This window comes from Pseudoliparis swirei, chromosome 6, assembly GCF_029220125.1.
Source record: "Pseudoliparis swirei isolate HS2019 ecotype Mariana Trench chromosome 6, NWPU_hadal_v1, whole genome shotgun sequence".
Taxonomy (NCBI): domain Eukaryota; kingdom Metazoa; phylum Chordata; class Actinopteri; order Perciformes; family Liparidae; genus Pseudoliparis; species Pseudoliparis swirei.
In genome coordinates this window covers 14,512,595-14,536,082 of record NC_079393.1, presented here as the reverse complement: position 1 = coordinate 14,536,082, position 23,488 = coordinate 14,512,595, and the positions used below count along the sequence as shown (strand labels likewise).

Sequence of the window (23,488 nt, the reverse complement as noted above, 5' to 3'; positions counted from 1 at the left end):
CAGTGAAGGTTGAAAAACATCACAACCGTGCAAGGTGCAATCACAAAACCTAACAGGTGTGTGTGTGTGTGTGATCAAAATGAATGCCAAGTTTGAAGATGAGTGTAATCAGAGCAAGGGCAGAAACTTAGTGGGTAGGTAGGTATGGAGGGCCTTTTGTCTCAGTTCCCTATTCAAACAGCATATTTACTGTTCTAGAGTACACATGATGGAATGAAAATAAAGGCACATGATTTATTCAGTGTAAAATGGAACAACAATGCTGTCTCTGAAAGAAGAGACGTGTCATAACAGTACCATAAGGCAGAGGTGAACTGTCAGCACTGGCAGAGGGGTGAGGTATATCTTAAAACAAGACATCAAGGAGTAGTAAAATACATCAAACATTCCTGCCTCACCAGAAACCACATTTCAAAAGCTTCAATACTATGGTAGCCAAAAAAAGGAGAATAAAAACATCACAAAATTCCTGCCAATATTAAAAACAAAACCAAGTCTGGCATCAGACCAGTATTGTGTTTTTATTGTCATAAATACCAACTAACCCCGATTCAAAAGACTAAGAAAGCTACAACAATTTTGTTGAACTGGAATGTGAACAATCCGGACATTGGTCTAGTTATAAGAAATACAGAAATCATATTGCATCACTATGTTTTCTACAATATTTACTGTGTTGACACTGAAAGCAATATTTCCCACTCCTTAAACAAAGGTTTTGATATGTATCTCCCCAAAAATATTTTGAAAAACCTCTATTAAATTCAGCAGGGAGATCAATAACAATAACATGAGCTGACTGCACAGACATATATGACAGTAAAACAAGCTATTGACTAAACTAGCCTTTTGTGCTATATTTACACATTTTTATTCGCTTTTGAACTTTTCTGGACAGGATTGCATTAGAAGTCATTATCCTCCACTTTCAACTATTATCTTTGGTAAGTGTCAGTCTCGGGAGAACAGGCAGACAACACTGTCTGTGATGCACCGGGCAACACAAACAGACCTCTTTAAATATGATTGACAGTAGTTGTGAGACAAAACAAAATTATACAATAATTAAAATCACTTAAATATCTCTATTTTGTTCCCAGTTGAAGGGATTTCCTGACTGTAAAAACAGCACTGTGTAGCACCAACACCTGAATAACCATCACAAGAGAAGGCACATTTCATATTGGATAGAACAATAAGGGGAAGACATTTTTATGATGTTCATGTGTTTCTAGAAATAATGTTGACTCAAATGAAAACATAATCCTACAAACCAAAAAAAACAATAAATATAAATGTTTCCATAATTTACAACTTGATAAATAAGGCTGTGTTTACCATCTACACACTCTGCAGTTTATTTGATTTAGTCACAAATAAAAGAATACATTTATTCTCCAGTGAAAAATCTGTGCTCTATTATAATATAGGACACTTGTGTGAATAAAGCTTCAGTATCTTTGGTTCAGGTCAGTTCCCTGCAGCCAGAAATGCAGATCACCATGGTGTTCATCAGCGACGTGGTGCCTGGCTGTATCTTCATTTGTAATATCACAATGTCAATGGTGTTGGGAGGTATCAGTAGTATCTCCCAACCAACCATCATCACCGCCGCCACCTGTAAATTGCTTTTTTCACAGAGCTGAAGTGGATGAAGACAGTATCCAATCCTAATCTGTCAGTCAGCAGGTGTTACGGTTCTGGAGCAGGAATCGGGCTCCGGCCTTAAAGTTCTCTGGTTGCCGTGGTTGTAACCTTGGCGGCCGTGGTCATGGTGCAGCCATCAGGTGAAGAGGTCATCTGTAGCTGGGTGGCGCTTGCCTCCACATGCCACGTTTGGAGTGGAAGTGGTGGACGAAGTTCCTCAAGTAGAACCTCTCCACTTCAAGCCCTGCCATGAGAATTCTGGAGCAGAGGAGAGTTTGTTTCAATGCAGTTCACATTGTGGTGGTCACTCACTTTTTAAGCCACACTATTGATACAAAGTGAAACAGCGGGCCTAGACTCAACCAAAATAGGCTTATATTGTATTGCTGTGCAGATTCACAGATAAATATTGAATTAATGAATTACAAAAGTAAGTATGCTTGTTGTTTAATTTTGAAGAGAATAACATAAATGCCAAATAGGAAGATAAATGCAAGTGCAATATACAAATGCAGGTGATGTAAATGCTGCCTTGAAGTTTTGTGTTGTGAAACTTGTCAGCCATCTTAATTTATTACAAAAGAAAAGGTATGCTAATTAATCTTGCGGCACCAGACCCCAGGGTGCCCACTTTGCAATACACTGCTCTAGGGAGGTAAAAATCAACCATAAGTATATTCTCATACTGTTACGCATAATCTGTGTTTAAGTCCATTATCACTGTGAGTAAACAGTAACATAGTGAGTTGAAAGAGCTATTTAAAATGTTATATACAAAGTTGAGTGCAAACAAAATAAATAAATAGAGGAAATAGACACAAATGTTATCAGTGACAAACATAAAGTGAAATTTAGAAAGTGAGGGCCGACCTGTCGAGGAGCTCCCAGTCTTCTCCTCCCCATCGGTCTCTGAATTCCTTGGTGTTCATTCCTCCCACTGCGTCCAAATCTGACTTATAGATCCCCAGCAGGCCAAAGCCATTGACCTCCCAGACACCTGTAAATCAGGTGTACATTTCCATTCAACTTTATTGTTGCTTGCATTAACACAACAGGTGCCCCTCCATCTCTTGAGTCACACATCTTGCTTCTCTTAAGACTGAATCCCCACATTGACGAAGAAGCAGTGGAAGAGGAGGCTTCCTCAGACCGGTCAGCGGTAAAGCAAAGAAAAAAGGACGGGAGCCATGTCACAGAAAAGAGAGACACATATACAGTATATAATACCTCTAAAACCAAACTAATCAACGTTTTTATTTTGCATTGAATGGCTCTTATAATTATTACATTTTTGACTAAATCCCAGAGCCGTCTTCTGTCCTGTATCTTCACTGTCTGTCTCACACTTTGTTGTACATCTAGCAGGGCTGACACTCACTTGGACATGGATACAGATTTAACATCTTCTTAGTCATGATAAAGACCACTACTATGTAAATTATGACATTGTTCTAAGCATAAAGGAACTGCTTTATGAATACTCCATTAAAGGACTTTTGATAAATATGATTCAAGTGGTAAGGCTTAAGAGCAACAACTCATATGTGAGTAATACAATTGGCTCAAGAGAGTACTTTCAAATAGATTGTTTAATAACATTTCCAACCTTCAAAAGGAACCATGGTCACATGAAAATCTAATCACCATATATTTACCTACCTCTGGCTTCTAAACGCGTAACCCCGCAGTCCAGTCTCAGGACTATTGGAGCGAAGGCCATGTATCCCTTCACACAGTGTTTCCTGATGGTGTCCATGAGGAAGGGAGGGAAGTTGATGTGGAGGTCACAAAGAAACACAATGCTGTTGTCATCCTGAGTGAGGAGGGAAATATATAAAAGGATATTCATTATGACAGTCTATTCACATATCTATCACTCATCCTAAAGCTTTATTGACGAGTGATGTCGCAATGCTCACATTTATAAGGTCGACACCTGCTTGCAGACCAGCCGCGCGCTCAAAGTTTCCACTCAGCTTCACATACTGGTACCTGATGAATTCCAAAGGCATTATAATCGCACATGCTGTACTTATATGTATATGATGAGCTTTAAAAAGTTGAATTGGCGATTTAAAGCGAAACAATAGATACACACACACACACACACACACACACACACACACCTGTGGAGAGAGGATTTCTCTAGAGCCTTCTTCACGTCCATGTCCGTGCTGCTGTAATCAGTGATGATGAGATTGAAGTTGAGGTCTCCAGTTTCTATGAACAATTGCTCCATGTCTGCAATCAGCTGCTGCACCCAGCGAGCCTGGTTTTTCACTGAGAATCGTACAGACAAATTAAGTTGTTCATGTCATGCTTATTGATCAGTGTCAGAATTTCACTTCTGATCTCGTCCTAGTAGGACTGTAGTAGATATCTCTACACAGCTCAAATAATGTCTGCTCTGGATCTCTCCCAAAAAGTGTTTTTCAAAAGGTCCAATAAGATCTGAGTCTCAGCACAGCATTGAATCGTACACCAATAGCTACATAACAGATATACTGGAGGCCTTTTTTTCTACTGGAGATCGAGTAGAAAAAGAACATTGAATAGCTGAGTACCTCGATGATTAATATTTTTGTGAATAGCAAAATAATACAGAATCCAAAACACAAAAAGGAGCACAGCACAGGACCAAGGAACCAAAGGAGTTGGTGAATGTGATGGCTGCAGTGAGCGTGCGTAGAGGTGGCTGTACCAGGTACTATGAAGTGGATGTTGGCCTTAGGATTCCATTGGAAGCCCACCGGGTTACAGAGCGTCAGCTGAGGTTCAGGTTGTTTGAAACTGAAGTCCAGGCTGTGTTGCCTTTGGAGAATCGGAGCATAGACGTAGTGCGACAGGCGCAGCAGCTGGCCGTGCACATCGTTCAGCTCCAGCTCCAGAAGGTAGCGGCTGCCCTTGGCCGCGTCCACGTGCTTCACCACGTTAACAACACGCACCAACGTGAATTGCCTGCAAGGATTGAGAGAATTAAAAAAAACATGGTGAAATGTATCAAAACGATTGTATAATCCATGCACTTGATTGTACTCGCTGTTTCAATATATTGAAAGTGTAATTGATTCCAAGATGTGGCAAACTCATTAAAGAAAATACAGTGAAACAACTCATCTAATTTTGTTATGGCTTTTCAACATTCACGTCTGACATGCCATCATTCATTGGTCAGTTATAGGTTAGTTTTTCCCAACCTACGGCTCGGGCCCCACAATGCAGTCCAATGCTGAAGGGTTGCACGATAGAAAGAAAAGGTGCTGCTACACAACATTTTATTTTGTTAAGGCTTTCCACGATTCTTTATTTTTTACTGAAATACTCGATAGTTTCTCTCTTTATATGTAATAATAATAAATATAAATATATAAACTTATTTAAATTAAACAATTTGAAAAGGTCAGTTTACAACTCGCAGACATACAGTATATCTTGCTGATACTTTTTACTCATTTGAGATCTCTCATTATGGGAACATATATTAATACTTCATTATAATGAGACTGATTCCTGAAGCAATGTGCATATACAAATACAGTACTTACCCGTGGTGCTTTTTCTTGAGTTGTTCCATGAAAGCTTTGACCACGGGCAGAGCCTCACTCGAGTGGAGAAGCAGGTTGCCTGCGATGTTGCAGCCCAGGTCGATCTGATCTGATCGGTGTGCCTGGAGGTTCAGGTGGTTGATCTGGAAGGTCTGGCCCCAGTTGATATCAGTGCCGGTTCTGTGGGTGCTCTTTTCTACAAATTGTAGAGGCATTTTCATCCCTATCTTCTTGGGTTTTGCATACAGAGGAGAATCTCTCTGGAAGGGTTGAAGCTCTGAGTCTTTGAGTCTCCGGATTTGGGTATGGTTCCTTTTCGGGGTCATCTTCCTATGATATTCTTTATTGCGCTGCTCTCCGATGTCCTGCTTATCAGAAAGGTCTAGTTTCATGTATCTAGAAAAACGTAACCTGAGGACAAGAAGACAAAACACATAATTATGCCAAGATTTAGAAGAAGTTCAATAGCCTGCTGTTACATTACGATCACAGATGTGTGGTTAATATTGTATTGTTGCTGATGTAGTTGTTGTATAATGAATATGTACTGTCTCCTAATTGTGTTTTTAATAATAGAGTGTTAGTTTTCTTAACAGACGTTATTCTGTTTTCTGCCCAGGCACTACAGCTAAGAAGATGTGCACTGCCCCTGTCAAATACATAAATAAAATAATCAGTTTTCAGTTGGGACTCTTAAAAATAAAAAATAAACCTGCTATGAAAATATTCTTAGTATATTGAAGGGTACAGCACCCTCTGTTGGTGATACTGGTAACCTACTTCTCATTACACTGTCATACTGTATGCATTTTAATTTAATATTGTATGTGAAGATAATTGTTACTGAATATGGATCTATAATTAATTTAGTGGTGTCTTACTTATTCATGTACTGCAGGCTTTTGGGGTAGAAGCAGCTGTTCTCTGTCTCAATGTGTGTAAGTCGGGTGTAGTCATTGGGGTAGATAAAGGACATGTGGACCTGGGGAGATGAAATGAAATGACATACTGATGAATCATGAGATTGTGTATACATATAATAAGGCTTGTACAACATATTGCATCAGGTCTTCTTTTGGATGATGAGAATAGTGTGGGTGCGAGCTCCACCATTAAAAATTTAAATAAACAAATTATATCAATACATACAAACTGCAATCCTTGGTAACGGTAGAGGGGAATGTTTTTGATCGTGTAGCTGGGTTTGTAAGAGCAGCCAGGAAGGACATCTTGTAGAAACGTGCTGTGTATCAAAGGCACTGCAGACAATCCCAACACACAGATTTGAGATACGATCACTTTGTGCATTCAGCACGCGAAAATATGTTGCAAAAAAACGCATGGTAGGAAATGGAGGTTGAGGTGATTTATCTGCTGCGGGGGGGAGAAATAGACCAAAAGAGAGACGTCTCTCACCTCGATACAGAGTGTCTCGCAGGTCTTCCCTCAACATGTCTGCTGAACCAATCTGCTGTTTTGTGGGCGTGTGCTGGGGACTTGCAGCCGTCTGCGGTATTTGGGATACGTCACTCATCAACAAGGCAGACTCATCTGTCGGGAAAAGTTACAGGGAACCAGAATAAGACAAGTGCTATATTTATTGTAAAACAAAAGTACTGTCTTGATATGCAGTGTTGAGCATCATTGAAAAAATAATAACGGCAAACAGTTTTGGATTACATTACACTGTGTGATAGAGATTCAACCCTGAGCTCACAGAATTCATTGAGTGATGTATTTTTAAGTAGAAGGAAGGAAGTGTTTTTTTGTACTTACCAACATAGAGAGAGATGTGACTGGATTCAATAACCTTGAACCCAAAGCCTTTGTCCAGGAGCTGCCACTGTGTGTAGACCAACACAAATAACTGCATGTCTCTTCCATTATATTACTCACATTGCACAGGAAATGAGACATGAGAATTGGACCCAATGAAATGAGACAAAGAAAGAAGGAGAGGACTAGTTCTATAACTGCAGAGTTAAATAACTTACTGCCACCTCCACGTGGTCAGTCCCTTTGTCGTTTTGCTTGTGGATAACTTCAAAGAAGTACTTCTTCTGAGCAGACAGCCTGCCAGACAATGGAAGTTCATATTCAGTACTACATTATGACATATACATCGGACGCAACCGAAATTGTTTCGACAAAGAAATACAACCATGTTGCTCCAAGTGCAGGATCTGTGATTCCTCATTAAAAGGCATATTTGTATTATTGGTTTCTGTAAATAAACTGGACTAGATTAAAGGCAATAGACCCGACCATGGTCAGATTCAAATCTGTGTATCAGTCTTTTTTCATTCGGGTCTCTTGAGGCTGATGAATCAGATATTACATATTTGTTTTAATTAGGATACTTTTGTATACTTTACGCTTGTCACAATTAAACTGAAACTATTGGGCAACATATGGACAGTAACCTCTAAACACATATTGCCTGTTTTTAATTGCTTCGGGTTTATTTATTACGTTTATTACTTTTACAGATGCAGTTGTCAGGATCTGTGTGTGTGTGAGTGCGTGCTTGTGTGTGTGTGATTTTTTTTTACTGTGGGTGGTTTTGCTCCATCCCCTTGGAAAGATGAATCAACTTTCAGATCAATTGATCTCCCTCTTACAGGTTCGATCTATTTTTGAATTTTCAAACAGACACTCTGAATAAATGTTGCACCCTTGTAAAATGAATGTTATATATAATATTGCAATTCAAACAAACAAAATCTAGATAATCTTCACAAACAAGGCCTCTAGGCTACACATAAACAATGTGTTCATCAGAATTGCTGATACATTTTATCTTGTTGGTGTCAAACAAAATGTTATGCCCAGTTACGTTAATCCACGCCTACGCAGTGGAACAAAACGTTCTAGTATGTTTGAAGTATTTCTATAAAATGGCTAGAAATGCCTATCTAATATTTTCCAGCACCCGTGTGTAAGAGTATTTTTTGTTTTTGTTTAACTGTATCGACAGCTCTAGTTTGGATTCCCAAACATAAAAAAGAAGGAACCTTATAATAAACAATTGTATATTGCTAAAAGTAGAGATGTTTGTGTTGTTTAACTGAGAGATTAAGGTCTGTGTGGTTTTATATGTGCCCTTCTCAGCGGTTTGAAGTGGAAAGGAGACAAGGAAAAAAGATACATCCAATATGTCAGAAGTTATATTGTCTCGAAACTGGCTGGTAATTCAGGTCCTCGATTATGATTCGCTGAGCCGTGTTTACATTGTAAAATACTCAAACACAGCTGTGACCAAATCACAATAGTATATCTATGCTTTTTGATGGCTCTGATGTGGAATACTCTCACACATAATCCAGTGTGTTCATCTACTCACATGGTTGACATCAACGGTTGATGTGTCAGTATAATCTAGTCTTGTGTAAATGTACCTTACTGGTTTTGAAGTCTGACTGGCATATTTCTCAAACTCGCCTGGGGCTGTCCATTCGGAGCCGGTCTAGAAAAAGAAAGCCCACATCAAAATAAATATTACAGTATGAAGAAAATACTCTGTGCCAATTGAGAAGATATCAGTCATACGTACCTTCCCAACCCATGCCAACAATTGCAAGTTAAGTGTATCGTCATCTGTGCTGAGCCACAACTCAGAGTTGTCATCAGAGCTCAAAGCAAATTCAAACTCTCCTGACAAACAAGGAGAACAAAGGAAATGATAAGATTCAGATTCAGGGAGCTATAGAGAGAGATATAGCATGCATGAACTCAGTGTAGTGTCAGATAGAAACTAAATCAGAAAGTATATGTTGTACCGTCAGTATATGGATGTAAATAACCAAATATCCTGAGCCCGTAGCTGGTCCTCTGAGGAGAGATGGCCAGCTTCCGCACTGTCATCCTGGACTGAGTGAGGAAAGGCACACTTTGAGAATCAGCCCTGATATATATACTCAAAGTGAGACTACATCTTGAGTCCATGGACATGAGGATCTAGCAGGTGGATGTAGGATGCAACTCTGAGTGAAAACAACCATGTGTTTGACTATGCTTGTGTCATAGTGTGTGCAGGGATGTCTTTGTATGATGAATGTCAAGCCTTCCTTTTGGTGCTCAGATATTTCTGTCTGGAACAAAGTGGTAGATCGACCAAAATGAGCATCCCTAGAGCCATGGTGCTAGCCTTGCTAAAAGTGTAATTTATCAATTAAATATCATTAATGACAATTGAGCGAACTCGGAAGATACAGGTTGGACTCACATGAGGATACAGAGGGTAGTGCAGGTTCTTGCGAAGGTCAGCTGTAGAACTGCCACACCAGTCTTCAAAGACATGCAGATTAGCCCGTCCCTTATACTGCAGGACGTAAACAGAGAGAGGACGATGTTTGGAACACACGTGGTTTCAAATGACGCTCGATTCTTACCATCAACCGCATTCTTATTAAAAGAGTTGGTTGGGCCACATTATAAAACGTTTCCTCTAGTGTTATCCAGCCAAGCACTTGGTTTGTGTTTTATTTATTTACTCAAGTTTTTTAAATGACTTCATCCTTATTCTATATTGTATGTCTGGTGCTTAAAACATTCTGAAGACAATATTATTGTGATTATTCTGTGTTTTGAAAACCACATTGAATTAGGGTGGAGGCAAGCTTTCAAATATCTAACGATCTATACAAATGATGAAACAACACTATTAGCAAAGCTGGAAATCACGAGAGGTCAAGTGAGTATTTTGCATTAAATTTGTTATTTAAATAGGGTTTGATGATGGGGACACTGGAGACAACTTTGATTCGTTTTCTCTTTCCATCCCCTCCGATCGACAGAGTGCTTAATCTGTGAAAGTTAAGATATTTAATGGACTGCTAAAGTGTTATTGTTATATCATTTACAGTTACAGCTTCACTAGTTTTGAGAAAATGTAGTATTTATTTGACTTCCGTGATTGTCAATTGAATACTTTTGTGTTCTGAAAGTGTAGTAGAACATCAAGACATCATTGTGGACTTTAGGAAACTGAGAATTTCACTATTTTATGACTTTGTATCTAGACTAAACAATTGATCAATAATTTAAAAAATTGTGGTGGATGAATTAGGAATGACAGACACATTTTCTGGAAATAAAGTTAAGAAAACAAACATTTATAGATCAAACAAACAAATGATTTGCAACCTTTTATCTAATTCAATAATGATATACACTAAAAAATTAAGTAGAAAAAGTGTGTCAATTAAATCTTCCAATGAGAGAGGGATAACTACCATAGAAGTGTAACACCCTGTTCTGTGGCTCCCTAGTGTCTTGATTATTTATTCCCTTCACCTGCCCTCAGCCACTCCTCTGTCTCCCTGATTGTCTCATGCCCTACACCTGTGGTCTTCCCCCTATATATTCTGCCAGTCTTTCCATTGTACCCTGCCGGATTGTTGTCTTAGTTAGTGTCATTTATCCCTGTCTTTGTTACCCGTGGTCGATTCCTATCTTTGTACCTGTCGTAGATTCCCAGTGTTTAGTTTACTAGACCAGAGAGATGGTGGTGGACTGGAGTGTGGACGGACATGGAGAGAGCATATACCGCCTCTCCATCGACAGCCGACTGAACTGGAAGGCCAACATCAACGCTGTGTACAAGAAGGGATGAGTCGACTTTTTCCTGAGAAAGCTTGATCCTTCAACGTGTGCAGCAAGATGCTGGAGTTATTCTACCAGTCGGTTGTCGGTGCTGCACTTTGCCATTGTCTGCTGGGGAGCAGAGGAGCGTGGAGGTGCCGGTGACTTCAAACTGTTTAGGCTGGCTGGGGCCATCATCGGCTGCTGGGAGCACTGCACCTGGAAGTGGGTGGAGAGAGGAGGTGAGAGAAGAGGTGTCCATATTGGACAACCCGGACCACCCTCCACCCACCTCCTACAGGACAGGAGAGTACTTTCCAGACGTCTCCTCACGCTCCGCTGCCACAAGGAGAGATACAGGAACACATCTGCCGACGGCTATGAGGCTCTACAACAGTTCACCTCTTGCCAGATCACCCTAACCCTTCTTATATTTTGTGTTTTGTTTTTTGGGGATTAATAAAGTATATATCTATCTATCTATCTACTAACGTTTCATACAACCAGAGTTTTTATGTTGAACCTTTTCCTCAAGTTAAGAGTTTTTGTTCCCTTTACCTGGAGTATTGCCTGCTTCCTCCGCACCTGAGCTCTTAATTCTCAGGAGTAAGAACAGCTGATGTGGTGACGTCATCAAGTCAGCTGCTGTTCCAATTGCCAAAAGACTGTCCTGCAACCTCCTGTCCTTTGAAGTCTGGACTCCTAAGACCAAGCTCCAAAAGTACACAAGTCTGTACTCCATGTACTTGGTATTGATAAACAGCTAAGACTTTCTGGAGACTATCTTCCAAAAAGCGAACCAGGGGCGGAACGTGGGACAAAACCCCTTCCCCACTTCCAGCGACCTTCGTTGGTCTACACCTATCTTTAAACTCTTCCTTCATTTTGAAACTATTTCCAGAGGTAGACAGAAATCTAAATATTCTATCTGTGTGCATTCCTACCTTTGAGGCTTGACTACTTGGATCCTGGCTAAGTATCTTCTTTAAATTGGTTCATCTGCTATGGCACTATTGTATTTGTTGTCTGTACTGTTTTAGGATTTATCTTTGGTAGAGAGTTGTTTCCTGTTCACCTAAATCTCCAGTGATTAGGGGTGTGACCAGCTCCTGTTGTTGAGGCCACCAGGTTTCAATTGACGGTCATTTGAATACTGACGGGCTAGTGGAGTGTCCTAACGCGGCTGCCTGAGTCCTTTAAAAACATCTCCTGGAAGTAAGTCTTCCTGGAGATGTGAGGCTAGACTACTGACTATTTGGATCCTGGCTAAGTATCTTCTTTAATTTAGTCTTATCTGCTAAGGCACTATTGTGTTTGATACTACTAGATTGTTGGTCTGTACTGTTTTAGGATTTATCTTTGGTAGAGTTGTTTTCTGTTCACCTGAATCTCCAGTGATTAGGGGTGTGACCAGCTGTTTTTATTGAGGCCACCTGGTTTCAATTGACGGTCATTTAAATACCGACGGGCTAGGGGAGTGTCCTAACGCAACTGAGGTAATTATCATCAACTCGGGTGCATAACCGGATAGGGTCTTTAGCATCAGCTGTGACTCGTCGGACGAAGAATCGGAGGATAAAGACATAGGAGTCTTCGGGGGTGGCTGAGTATTACACAGCTTTGTGAATATGTGTGTACTTTCCATACCTCTGCGTATTTCAACTTGTAGATACTATAGGCCTCGGATTCGTTCATTCATGCACCGAAACCCCTCCTCTTATCTTTCCTACCTGTTCTACACACACCCGGCACCTTGTCACGGGAGGCCTCTGGAACTGTCAGTCAGCCAACCGCAAGGCTGATTTCATCTCTGGCTTTGCCATCGAGCAGTCTCTTGACTTCCTGGCTCTCACTGAGACCTGGATCACACCAGACAACACCTCTACCCCGGCTGCTCTCTCCTCTGCCTTTTCCTTCAGCCACACATCCAGACTATCTGGTCGGGGTGGAGGTACAGGTTTACTCATCTCACCCAAATGGTGTTTCTCTCTCTACCCGCTTCCACTTTTTACCCCACTGACTTTTGAGTTTCATGCTGTGACGGTTACTCATCCGGTTCAACTAAACATTGTTGTTCTTTACCGTCCTCCTGGTTCTTTGGGAGATTTCTTGGAAGAATTAGATGTCCTCCTGTCGAAATTCTCCGAAAACAGCCCCCCGCTCATCCTTCTGGGTGACTTCAACATCCAGACAGAGAAGTCATGTGATCTCTTACTCTTACTGTCTACCTTTGATCTCTCACTCAGTCCCTCCCCTCCTACTCACAAAGCCGGCAACCACCTTGACTACATTTTCACTAGAAACTGCTCTACCTCTAATCTCACTGTAACTCCACTTCATGTCTCTGACCACTTCTTCATCTCTTACTCTCTCTCACTCTCTGGAACTGACAACCCTCCCATATCTACAGACTCTGCATCTGTATGTCGCAGCATTCGAACCCTCTGTCCCTCCTCTCTGGCCTACTCTGTTCTATCTGCCCTCCCTTCAACGGACTCCTCACTAATGCATCCTAACTCTGCCACAGACGCTCTACTCTGTCTTCATCTCTCGATTCTCTTTGTTCTTTTAAGACATGACCGGCTCGGTGGTTGTCTGACTTGTCGCGCGCCGAGAGCCACCTTGCGAGCGTCGAAAAGGAAATGGTGGAAATCGAATCAAGCAGACGACCTGCTCGCCTATCAATCTCTTCTCTTCTTCTCTGCCTCTATCTCTGCAACCAAAAGCTCTTTCTACCTAACCAAAATTCTTTCCTTCTTTTTTCTCTAACCCCAAAAAACTCTTTTCCAACCCCCTTGATCCCCCCTGTCCCCCTCCTCCTTCCACCCTTCTGCCGAGCCACTTCGACAAATTCATTGATGTATTGTCCTGATAGTCTGTTTTAGATAATCCATAAGAAGTGGTTTACAGCTCCCCTGTTTCAGACAAACGGGACCGACGTGTCAACAACTCGTGGGTTTGAGAGTCCGGTGGATATGTGCCGATTTGAGTCAAGGTTGCGGTGCATGCACGTGCGTTTCAAGACTGATAAAATAAAAATGGACACAAGCAGGAGAGCATATTCTGACTACCGCGCTCCCTTCCTCATTTGTTTTTGGTTTTAATCGGGGATAAGATAACTATAAATGATGCAGAAAGTGTATGGGAAAGATAATTAGATAAATGGGAAATTATTGATCATATATGGGAAATTTAATGGCCGTTAGCCCTCCATTGATAACTGGTAAGATTAAAATAAGATTGTTTTGGGTCCGGTGCGAGGAAATGACAGAACTGCGTGCCCTCAAGGTGTGGCAGGTCCGTGTGCTGCAGTGAATAGAGAGGTCAGTGGACTGATGACACTCTTAATAATGATCTCAATCATCAGTATGTCAATTAACACCCCCAGTACAAGTCAAATAAAGTGAGTCTGTAGAAAGACGGAGGCGTAAATTACTCAAAGGATAATTATTTAAATAATAATTGTACATACATTGTGTAGACAAGTCTTTGAGTTTGAAGAGTGCCATCCAAAAGTGTCTCCAGTACATACAAATGAGAGGAGAAATCGAGGACCTAACTCCATTGGGCCAAATCCGGCTGTGTGTGACTGACAGAAGGAAACTAAAGAGCCAGTGGCCTCTCATTGGCAGTATTGAACTGAGCCATACGTGCTGCAGAGGCACAACTGACTCCGTTGAAGTGTTGGACTGGATCAAACAACATGCCGCCGCCCAGGTGAAACACTCGACCCAGCGAGACCATTGAGGGACCAGTCAGTGACCACCTGGGAGAAGCTGAGGGAGACGCTAGCGGAAACAGAGGCCCAGCTGGAGCACTCGGTCTGTGGCTCGAGCTTGGCGAAGCATGAGGTCCTGGAGGGGAGGGTCGAGACCCCCCCCCCCCCCCCGACACGGGCGAGATGAAAGGGGGAAACGCATGCCCTGTGCTTCAGAACTACAGCAGGGAGTACTTCTTGCCATCAGCAGCCCCGCCTCCTGAGGAAGAAACCACCTCAGCGACCTATATCTTCATCTGGTCGATGGGCTGAGGTAGTGCACCCACGATCCAAATCAACCCCTAACACTGGGCAAGGTACATCCTATGCCCGGTCCATTGGCCAACCTGAGGTACTACACCGGCAGCTTGCTCAACCACCAACAGCTGCATCAGCACCTGCTGGTGGGTCATACTGCTGCAATACCACCAGCAACATGAGAGACAGTGTATGTACAACCAAGGACCAATGAGCCAATACCATGCAAAATAATGACTGTTCCTGCTGTGATTTTTCAGATGGACGTCCCTAGTCGGGGGGGTAATCCATCTGACATGCCACCTGATCTGGCAGTATGCCACCAACTGCATTGAGCTCCTGAGGCACGGAGGTCGACTCCTAAATCAGTAGAACAGGTACTCATCCAACTCAAAGCAAATGCCAAACCTCCATAGAAAAACAATATCCTTTGTCTAATTTCCGGTTTACTTGAAGTAGTGTTAGAACAGACTGTAGTCCGTGTAATACTCTTCTTTATCCCGGGCAAAGACATGACTCTAACAGATGGCTTATTGATTTATGACCTAAGAGCAATAAAGGTTCAAATTCGCGATATTTGTTTGCATTTACCTTAGACGGTCTACAATACTAGTACATGCATTTGCCACAAGGCTATCGGGATGCATCATTCATCAAAAGATAAATATTTAGGTCTGTTAAGGTAAAAAGAGAAAGTTGAAAGTTAAATATCTTGGCCGAAAACTAGAAGGTCCAACTAGATCCATTGCAGTGGAACATCTCACGGTAATTGTAACAGCACCACGCCCCACAACGATCAAACAAATGGTTTACATTTTGGTAAAATGGCGGGATATGGCCTTCCGTGGATTTCAGATTATGCTCTCAAGTCTCAACCTCTTCAGAATTTGGTTAAATCGGCAGTGTCCGACATTGCGGAGGAGGCAGTGGTACATTTAAAGATTGATCTCATCAGGGCGCCTGCCTTGACGAATCCTGACTCCCCGAAACCTCCCTGATACCGGGGTTAGCAGCCGCAGCATGGGTCATGCTTTGACGTTGTACCGGCTGGTCTTCACGCCTTGCTCACCGCACCAAATTCTATAATCACGACTACTTATGGCATACTTTCCGTTCCTGAGATAACGATTGCAATCTGTCGCACGGTTAAGCTGGCAGAGCGTGTTGCCCTCCTTTCTTATGAAGATAGTCCTGGCAATATCCAATGACCTACTCGAAGCGCGTGTTGATCTGGAGGCGGAGCCATTACCGCCACCCCAGATCTTTATGGTTGTTGATGGTTGATGGGTTACAGGTCAAGTTCGGGTCCTGTGGCAGGTTTGGCTGTAGTTGCTCCCACGCCGGAGTCAACCTCGTTCCGGACCCTCTTGGCTGAACCGTTCCCCCCTTTGTCTGCACAGGCAGGTGAGTTAAGAGATGATGATTGACAGATTCAGCAGAGGGGTGGAAGCCGCCCAGTAGCCAGAGCTGATGCTATATTTGTAGCTAAGTTTCTAACCAGAGAAGTAATTCCAATAATCAGGTCTGATAAGGGGACGCAGTTTTTACATTCCATTACACTTTTGTCCAAAGTGACTTACTTCAACCATGAGTACAAACTCGGAACAACAAGAATCAAGAGGGTAACATTTCTTCAAGAAAGTAATACCGTAAGTAAGTGCCACGGAAGTGCTAATCTCTTTTTAATCAAGGTATTGTTGTTTTAGGTTCCGGGGGGAGACTTTGTGCTGTCGTGATGTCAGTGAGGAGCTCGGTCCACCAATGAGGAGCCAGAACAGCAAACGGTCTTGGTTTTGTCAAGTGAGTAACTTTGACAACACGATAATGGAAAAGATATGTCAGTCGTTGAGGGTCAAACAGAGGGTAGGTTGGGTGTATCATCCCCAGTCCCAGGGACTGGAAGAGAGGTACACTAAAAGCCAAGCCAGCCAAAATCTGCAAGGAGACTAGAATGGACTGGCTGACTGCTCTGCCGGTGGCATTAATGAACATGACAATACAAACTAATCGTAGTACACATTGAACTCTCCATGAGAGGCTGGCGGGACGGCCTAGGCCCGTACCGTACCGGGGGGGGGCCTCATAAAGGTCCCCCATGGGATCTGTTAGCCAAAGAAATACGAAGCTATGTCCAGGGAGCGGCAGGTATGCAGGAAGCACTGTTTCAACAGGTGAAAGGAGCGACGGAGGAGAGGCTCGTGGGACCAGACCCACAGGAGGAGGCGGTACATCCATGGAAGTGGGACGAGCCACAGCAGACTGGACCCTACCTGGTGGTACTGGCCACGCCTATCGCAGTGAAGGGAAACCACACTGGTACCACATCGCACACTGCACCAAGGCAGAAGCACCTGAAGGAAGGCCAGAGGACTAGAGAGGAGACCATCACGGCAAAGCCCTGCCAGCCACAGAGGCGAGTAGAAGCAAGGCGTGGTCAATCAACACCAGCAGACGGGCTGAGGAGGGGATTGCCCTTGACGCTCACAGAAAGGGAAAGAACAATATGGGGAGCCCAGCTGAAAGAACAATGCCCGTCTTATAGAAGAAGAAGACGTGGTTTCTAGCACTAGGAGGTAATAGCCGTTATCGGGCTAAAGGTCAAATTGAGCTGCGGTAATGTCTGTTTTTCAGGGTGGCTCTAAAGAACCCTGCGATTGTGATGAACGTGTTATATAACCTAATATAATCTAGCTTGCATTTCTTATCGGGTCTAACCACCTGAGAAAAACAGCATATTCTGCCATTGACTAGTCGAGTTGCCTTAAGTGGCATTAGTAGAGTGTAACCCTTACCAAAGGGCAGTTCTGTTTACGTACATGATGTGATAATAATGAATAACAAGATATAAGCAGTAACGCCCCAAAGGACCCTACCCCAAAGAAGACCTTCAGCAGCTCAGAGCGAGGACCGGGAGGCTTAGACAAAATAACTATAAGAGAAGTAACTAGGGGGGGAGACGTCGGCAAGAAACCGCCTCATGCTTTAAAGTAACCAGCTTGATCTGGGACATGGGTTAAACTGAGTGACAAGAAATAATATGTAATGATGGAGAGGACGGGGACGGCACATGCCTTGAGTGTGATGGTATGAATGTCAATATGTTTGTTCGGGAGTTGGGAAAGACAGATGTGGAGGGAGGTTGTTGTCTTTAATACCGGACCCAGCTCAGGTTTATTTGTCAAACTGTGTTACAAATTAATCTATGTGAAGTGAACTCTGATCCATACTCTCTGGACTGTGGGTGTTTGAATACTGAGGTCCAGTGTGTGAGTATCCTGTGGCGTCTCACCAGCAGTCAGATAGTAGAGGGCCGTACATGCTCCACAACATCAGGAGAATACGTCCTCTTCTTACTCAGAAGGTGGCACAGGTTCTGGTCCAGGCAGCCTGCTGTAACTCCCTCCTGGCAGGTCTACCTGCTAAGGCCATCCATAACTCTGCAGCTCGACTGGTCTTCAGCCTCCCGGAATTCACCCACACCCCTCCGCTCTCTTCACTGGCTACCGGTGGCTGCCCGCTTCCGCTTCAAAACATTGGTTCTTGCGTACCATGCTACGAATGGATCGGGCCCCGTCTACATCCGAGATATGGTCAAAGTTTACACGCCAGCACATTCACTCCGCTCGGCAACAACCAATCGACTCGTGACTCCTTCACTTCGAGCTAATCATTCGACAAAATCCAGACTGTTTTCTGTCCTGGCTCCTCAGTGGTAGAGCGAGCTTCCCACTGACATCAGGACGGCAGGAAGTCTCTACATCGTCCACCGGAAAATAAAAACACATTTTCCGAATATCTGGATCAAAACATAGATTAGCACTTCAGTTGTACTGAAATGGCACTTACTTAAGGTCATTTTGTAGTTCGACTTTCTTGACGAAATGTTACTTTCTGGATTCTTGTCGTTCTGCGTTCGTACGCATGGTTGAATGCACTTATTGTAAGTCGCTTTGGATAAAAGCGTCTGCTAAATGACATGTAATGTAAAATAAAGGGCAACATTGATTTAGTGCTAGTTCTTGCTACAGTAGGTGTCTCCAGGACCAAATGTTGCCATGATGACACACAGACTCACAAGGTGAGAACAATACCAGCATCCCCATAACAACTGGAAATCAATCATAGTTGACACATTGTATATTTTGTCATACCACCCAAACCTTTTTGAATGTACACTTTGTGGAACTTATAATGCAATATTGCTTAGACTGGAGAGACTGCAGAGCCAGACACAGTAACAGCTTGCCCCCAAAATGGAACATAAGGTGCAAGCAATTTGCTAAAGCACAGTGCTGCTTAATATAGTGGAAACATGATGACAGAGCAATGGAGGCTACTGAAGATGACTGCTGGAGGAAACACACTGTATATCGAGGTGGGGGAAATTGGGCAGGTCTGGGCAGGTTATTCTGAGTTCAAAGGAGGGGAGACAGTGTTAGCATGCAGACACTGTGGACACACACACACACACCTCTGGTTTCCAGGTCTGTGGAGTGAAGCTCAAAACAGCTGAATCCTCCAAAGAGTCTGGTTGATGGTCCCTTCTGACCTGGAAAATACACATAGTCCAGCCTTAGTTTGGTTTCCTTCACTCTTTCCGACACAAACACACGCCCCTGCATCACCATATTTTCTGTCACCACTTCTTTTTCCATGCAACGTCCTTACCATTTTGGTAAACATGGTTTTCTTCAAGCCTCTGCCGTCAGCGTCAGGATTCATTCCTGAGGAAGTGGGTGAAAACATCAGCCGACAGACTGTGCACAGATGGACAACACTGTCACGATGTCTTTTCTGATCATTTGAAAGAAATGAGTGATTTCCGCAGGAGGTGAAACAGGTTGTTTTTCCTGTATTAGCATCTTCCTGACTTTGCATTTGAACAAAATGTTTCTTATGACTGGTGGCATTTGAAAATCAATTTATTTACCTAATGAGAGTTTGTGAGAGCTAAGCACACACGTACACTACCGTTCAAAAGTTTGGGATCACTTAGAAATGACTATTTTTCAAAGAAAAGCACTGTTTTTTCAATAAAGATAACATTAAATTAATCAGAAATACACTCTCTACATTGTTAATGTGGTAAATGACTATTCTAGGTGGAAACGTCTGGTTTCTAATGAAATATCTCCAGAGGTGTAGAGGCCCTTTTACAGCAACTATCACTCCATTGTTCTAATGGTACATTGTGTTTGCTAATCGTCTTAGAAGACTAATATCTGATTCGAAAACCCGTGCAATTATGTTAGCACAGCTGAAAACAGTTATGCTGGTGATATAAGCTATACAACTGGCCTTCCTTTGAGCTTGAAGTTTGAAGAACAAAATGAATACTTCAAATATTAATCATTATTTCTAACCTTGTCAATGTCGACTATATTTTATATTCATTTGATAAATAAAAGTGTGATTTTTCATGGAAGACACAAAATTGTCTGGGTGATCCCAAACTTTTGAACGGTAGTGTATATGTGTGAAAGTGTTCCTGAAAACATGGCACAGACAGCTGGACAGAAAAACAACCACTCCTTCAAATGACTTGAAACTACGTAGACTATCATTACATCCAATGCTATAAATCTAACTCGATTGATGCTTGATAGCAGGTAGCGTCACTTCAGATGTTACCAGATTTCTGATATTTCTACTGAACATGCTTTTGAATTTATTTCTTCTGGCACTTTAGCCGAGCCGATGCAGAAATAGTATTCCTAACCTCTTCAGTCATTTTTTAAATTATAGGGTGCATTTTAAAGGAGGTCCTCAGTGTTTGTTTTTTTGTGAGCTTGTGGTGTCAGTGAGTGCATTGGGATTACAGCGCTATTGGACTCAGTCTGTCATTATAAACAGGGTGGAGATCTCCAAACACACACTCTGAAGACATGTGGACCAATTTTGGCAAAACATGTCATTTTAGACCGGCAGTTAAGAAAAGCAAGAGAGATACTTTATCTCCCCACATTTGTTTGTTTCTTTTTTATTCATTCTGTCATCAAATTCAAGTAATTCCAAAGAACTATGTGTCAAATGGCTTCAGGTCTTTACAGGCATCCAGCCTCCAAACAGGACAACTATTACACCTCATCAGTAAAGGGACTGGATATTTTTCATTTGGCTATTGTATCAATGTGACATTTTGGTCTGTTCTGTCCATTTTGAGGACTATCCTCCAGGTTTGGCATATCCTGATGCAGCAAATTGGACGTTTCTACTGGACTTTTTTTTTTAGTCAGAAGGAATTAGAAAAACACTGTTGCACAAGTATATTTCAAGTGAGTGGCTTTGTTTAACATTAAAAATGTAGTTTACACAGTCATGAGGAAGAAGCACACTGCAGACAGTGTTTATCCCAGTATTAGAGAGAGGCTGGTGTGAATGGCTTATTATTAACTGAAATAAAGCTTTTTCTTCTCAACTGAAGGATTATTCAAAAATGTGGGAGAAGTGCCCATTAGAAAGAAAATCACCTGCCTCACCACACAGGCAGCCATTTCTCCATCTGGACATATTAACTGAGGTGATGAAAATATAAACCTGATACTACTGGCATGCTGCAGAGACATTTAAAGGCGAATTGTGTACAATTTTGTGACGTCTAGTGGTGAGGTTGCAGATTGCAACCAATTAAATGAAATATGAAGAATTTATATTTGTATGCATAGTCCTGAAAAACACCAGTAACGTCGGGGCTTATCAATACTCTATTTAACACCGGTGCTCGTTAAATATCTGAGCGAATTTCTACCTATACGCACTCTGTGGGAGACGGACCATTTCCTCGGAAGACATAAATGGCGTTTTCTGAGCGAACAAAAACAATATGATTCTTTTTCAGGGGACTATACACTGGTTATACACTGATTACAACTAGTTATAAACACTATATTCTATTGCTGCAATTAATCACCCTAGATGTTACACACTGTTCCTTTTCTTAGAAATGCTGATTTTGTTCTTCACAACTATTGTGAAGTTCACAAAGAAACTGTAAATGAACAAAAGCATAAATGCTCTATTGCATTTCTCTAAGCAGACACTCTCCTTCCACTTTAAATATCCACATTACGGGATAGTCATGTGGTATTCGTTTTCAAGCTTGTTAGTATGGATGGAAATAATTTCTAAAAAGTTATAAAACGCTGTTTTAAAATGAAAACTTATTAGTGTATCAATGATGCTCATTGGTGAAATGTGTGTCTTTCATGTGTTGTTAGATCTCTGTTATACCCCAACATGACTATTCTCACTGTTTTAATCATTGACGAATAAAAGTAGATGTAAAATACATACAGATTATGTGGACATTGTGGAAATATGTAATTGCCTACGTCACACAGCATTAACAGATGTTCGTACTGTTTCAGAATGATTCAGCTCTGAGGTAATTGATACAGTTGCACTTTGTTGGCAATTTTTGTAAGATGTTTTTTAAAATCGGTTTGACTCCATATTGTAGAAATAAAGTGGAACACATATCAAAAATAGATATAGCCTAATACACTCCCCTTCAACACCATATTGAAATAAAAGCTTCAAAGATAAGCCAACGTAATGAGTCGACTCAACAAAAGTGAACACAAAACAAGTGTTACATCATTTGTTTGGATGTTGCACACTTGTATACATAGGCAGCTGTGTGATGACTTACATGCACGATTATTTCTGCTTCTTTTTTCTTTTCACATTATTCGGTTGTATCAGTGACAGGTTGACTATTAGATCAAAGCGCAGTCTAAATTATGCATTTACATAAACAACAATTAAAAGAGAAAACACTTGTAACAGTGTCCGACGGGCAACCACAAACTTACTCGTTTCCCCGCTCCACGCTTTGACAACAAGTATCTCGTGGTACACGGCCAGAGCTCCGAGCATCAGAAGAACGGAGAGCAGAAGCTGTTTGCGATTGCGCTTGCTCATGAAAGTCTTCGTGGGGAAACATGCCGGGATCATCTTGGCACTCAGGCGAACACCTCTTCCGAATTATGAATCGATGTGGTCCCCCGCTTTGTCATCAGGAGGGGATTGACCCCGCGAGCCACTCACCGCTGCTCCCGGTTGGTGCGCGCACTACCTGCGTCCTGAAGATCCGCAGGGCGCGTGGCCACTGGTGCGTCCCACCATGAACTGAACTGAGCACTCAAGATCATCCAAGTCGGCTCGACCTCTGCTCCGACTACTCTGATAAGGTCACAGAGCAGACAGAAGATGCGTTCAAAAGACCGGAACGGAACTACTTTTGCCTTCAAATTAAAGCGTGAACATGGTGAACAATAACGCATTGGTGCGTGCACCCGCGCACAAAGCTGTGATTGTACATCTTCAAAGCACTGTATAGTACCGATAACACGTTTGATTTCATCTATAGTGTTGTATATCGTTGTGTCCACGTAAATACGCAAATATGTGTGTGTCGCTGGATACTTTATTTTGAAATATAATACCGGAAACACGTTATTGTTTATACATACCTGCAAACTCATGAGGGGTGAAAAAGGTGACAACGGGGGGGGGGGGGGTGCAGGTGACCTTTTTTTTTTTTTTTCACCACACCACATCCACGTTGTTTGAAGCCTCAAAGCTTTTAGAACCACAACTACAGTCATTTTATTGTTCTGACCACAAATCTAAATAATGATAATAAACAGTTTAAGACCAAAAGGTTCTCCGCTCTGACTCAGCCCTATAATGATAG

The 23,488-nt window shown here is 42.1% G+C and overlaps 1 protein-coding gene across 1 annotated transcript; it reads right to left on the bottom strand.

Annotated features, from left to right (window-relative positions):
- Positions 1-220: 220 nt before the first annotated feature.
- b4galnt3b (beta-1,4-N-acetyl-galactosaminyl transferase 3b) lies at positions 221-22,843 on the bottom strand. Its single transcript, XM_056416873.1, has 19 exons — positions 22,605-22,843; positions 19,459-19,514; positions 19,262-19,339; positions 9,418-9,513; positions 8,972-9,062; positions 8,746-8,846; positions 8,591-8,658; positions 7,187-7,265; positions 6,969-7,035; positions 6,609-6,743; positions 6,342-6,451; positions 6,074-6,174; positions 5,193-5,603; positions 4,349-4,605; positions 3,774-3,927; positions 3,567-3,639; positions 3,307-3,460; positions 2,518-2,644; positions 221-1,905 (listed from the first exon to the last, which is right to left on the bottom strand). The coding sequence occupies exons 1-19, from the start codon at positions 22,744-22,746 to the stop codon at positions 1,797-1,799; spliced, it is 2,409 nt and encodes an 802-aa protein (XP_056272848.1). The 5' UTR covers positions 22,747-22,843; the 3' UTR covers positions 221-1,796.
- Between the last annotated feature and the right edge of the window lie 645 nt (positions 22,844-23,488).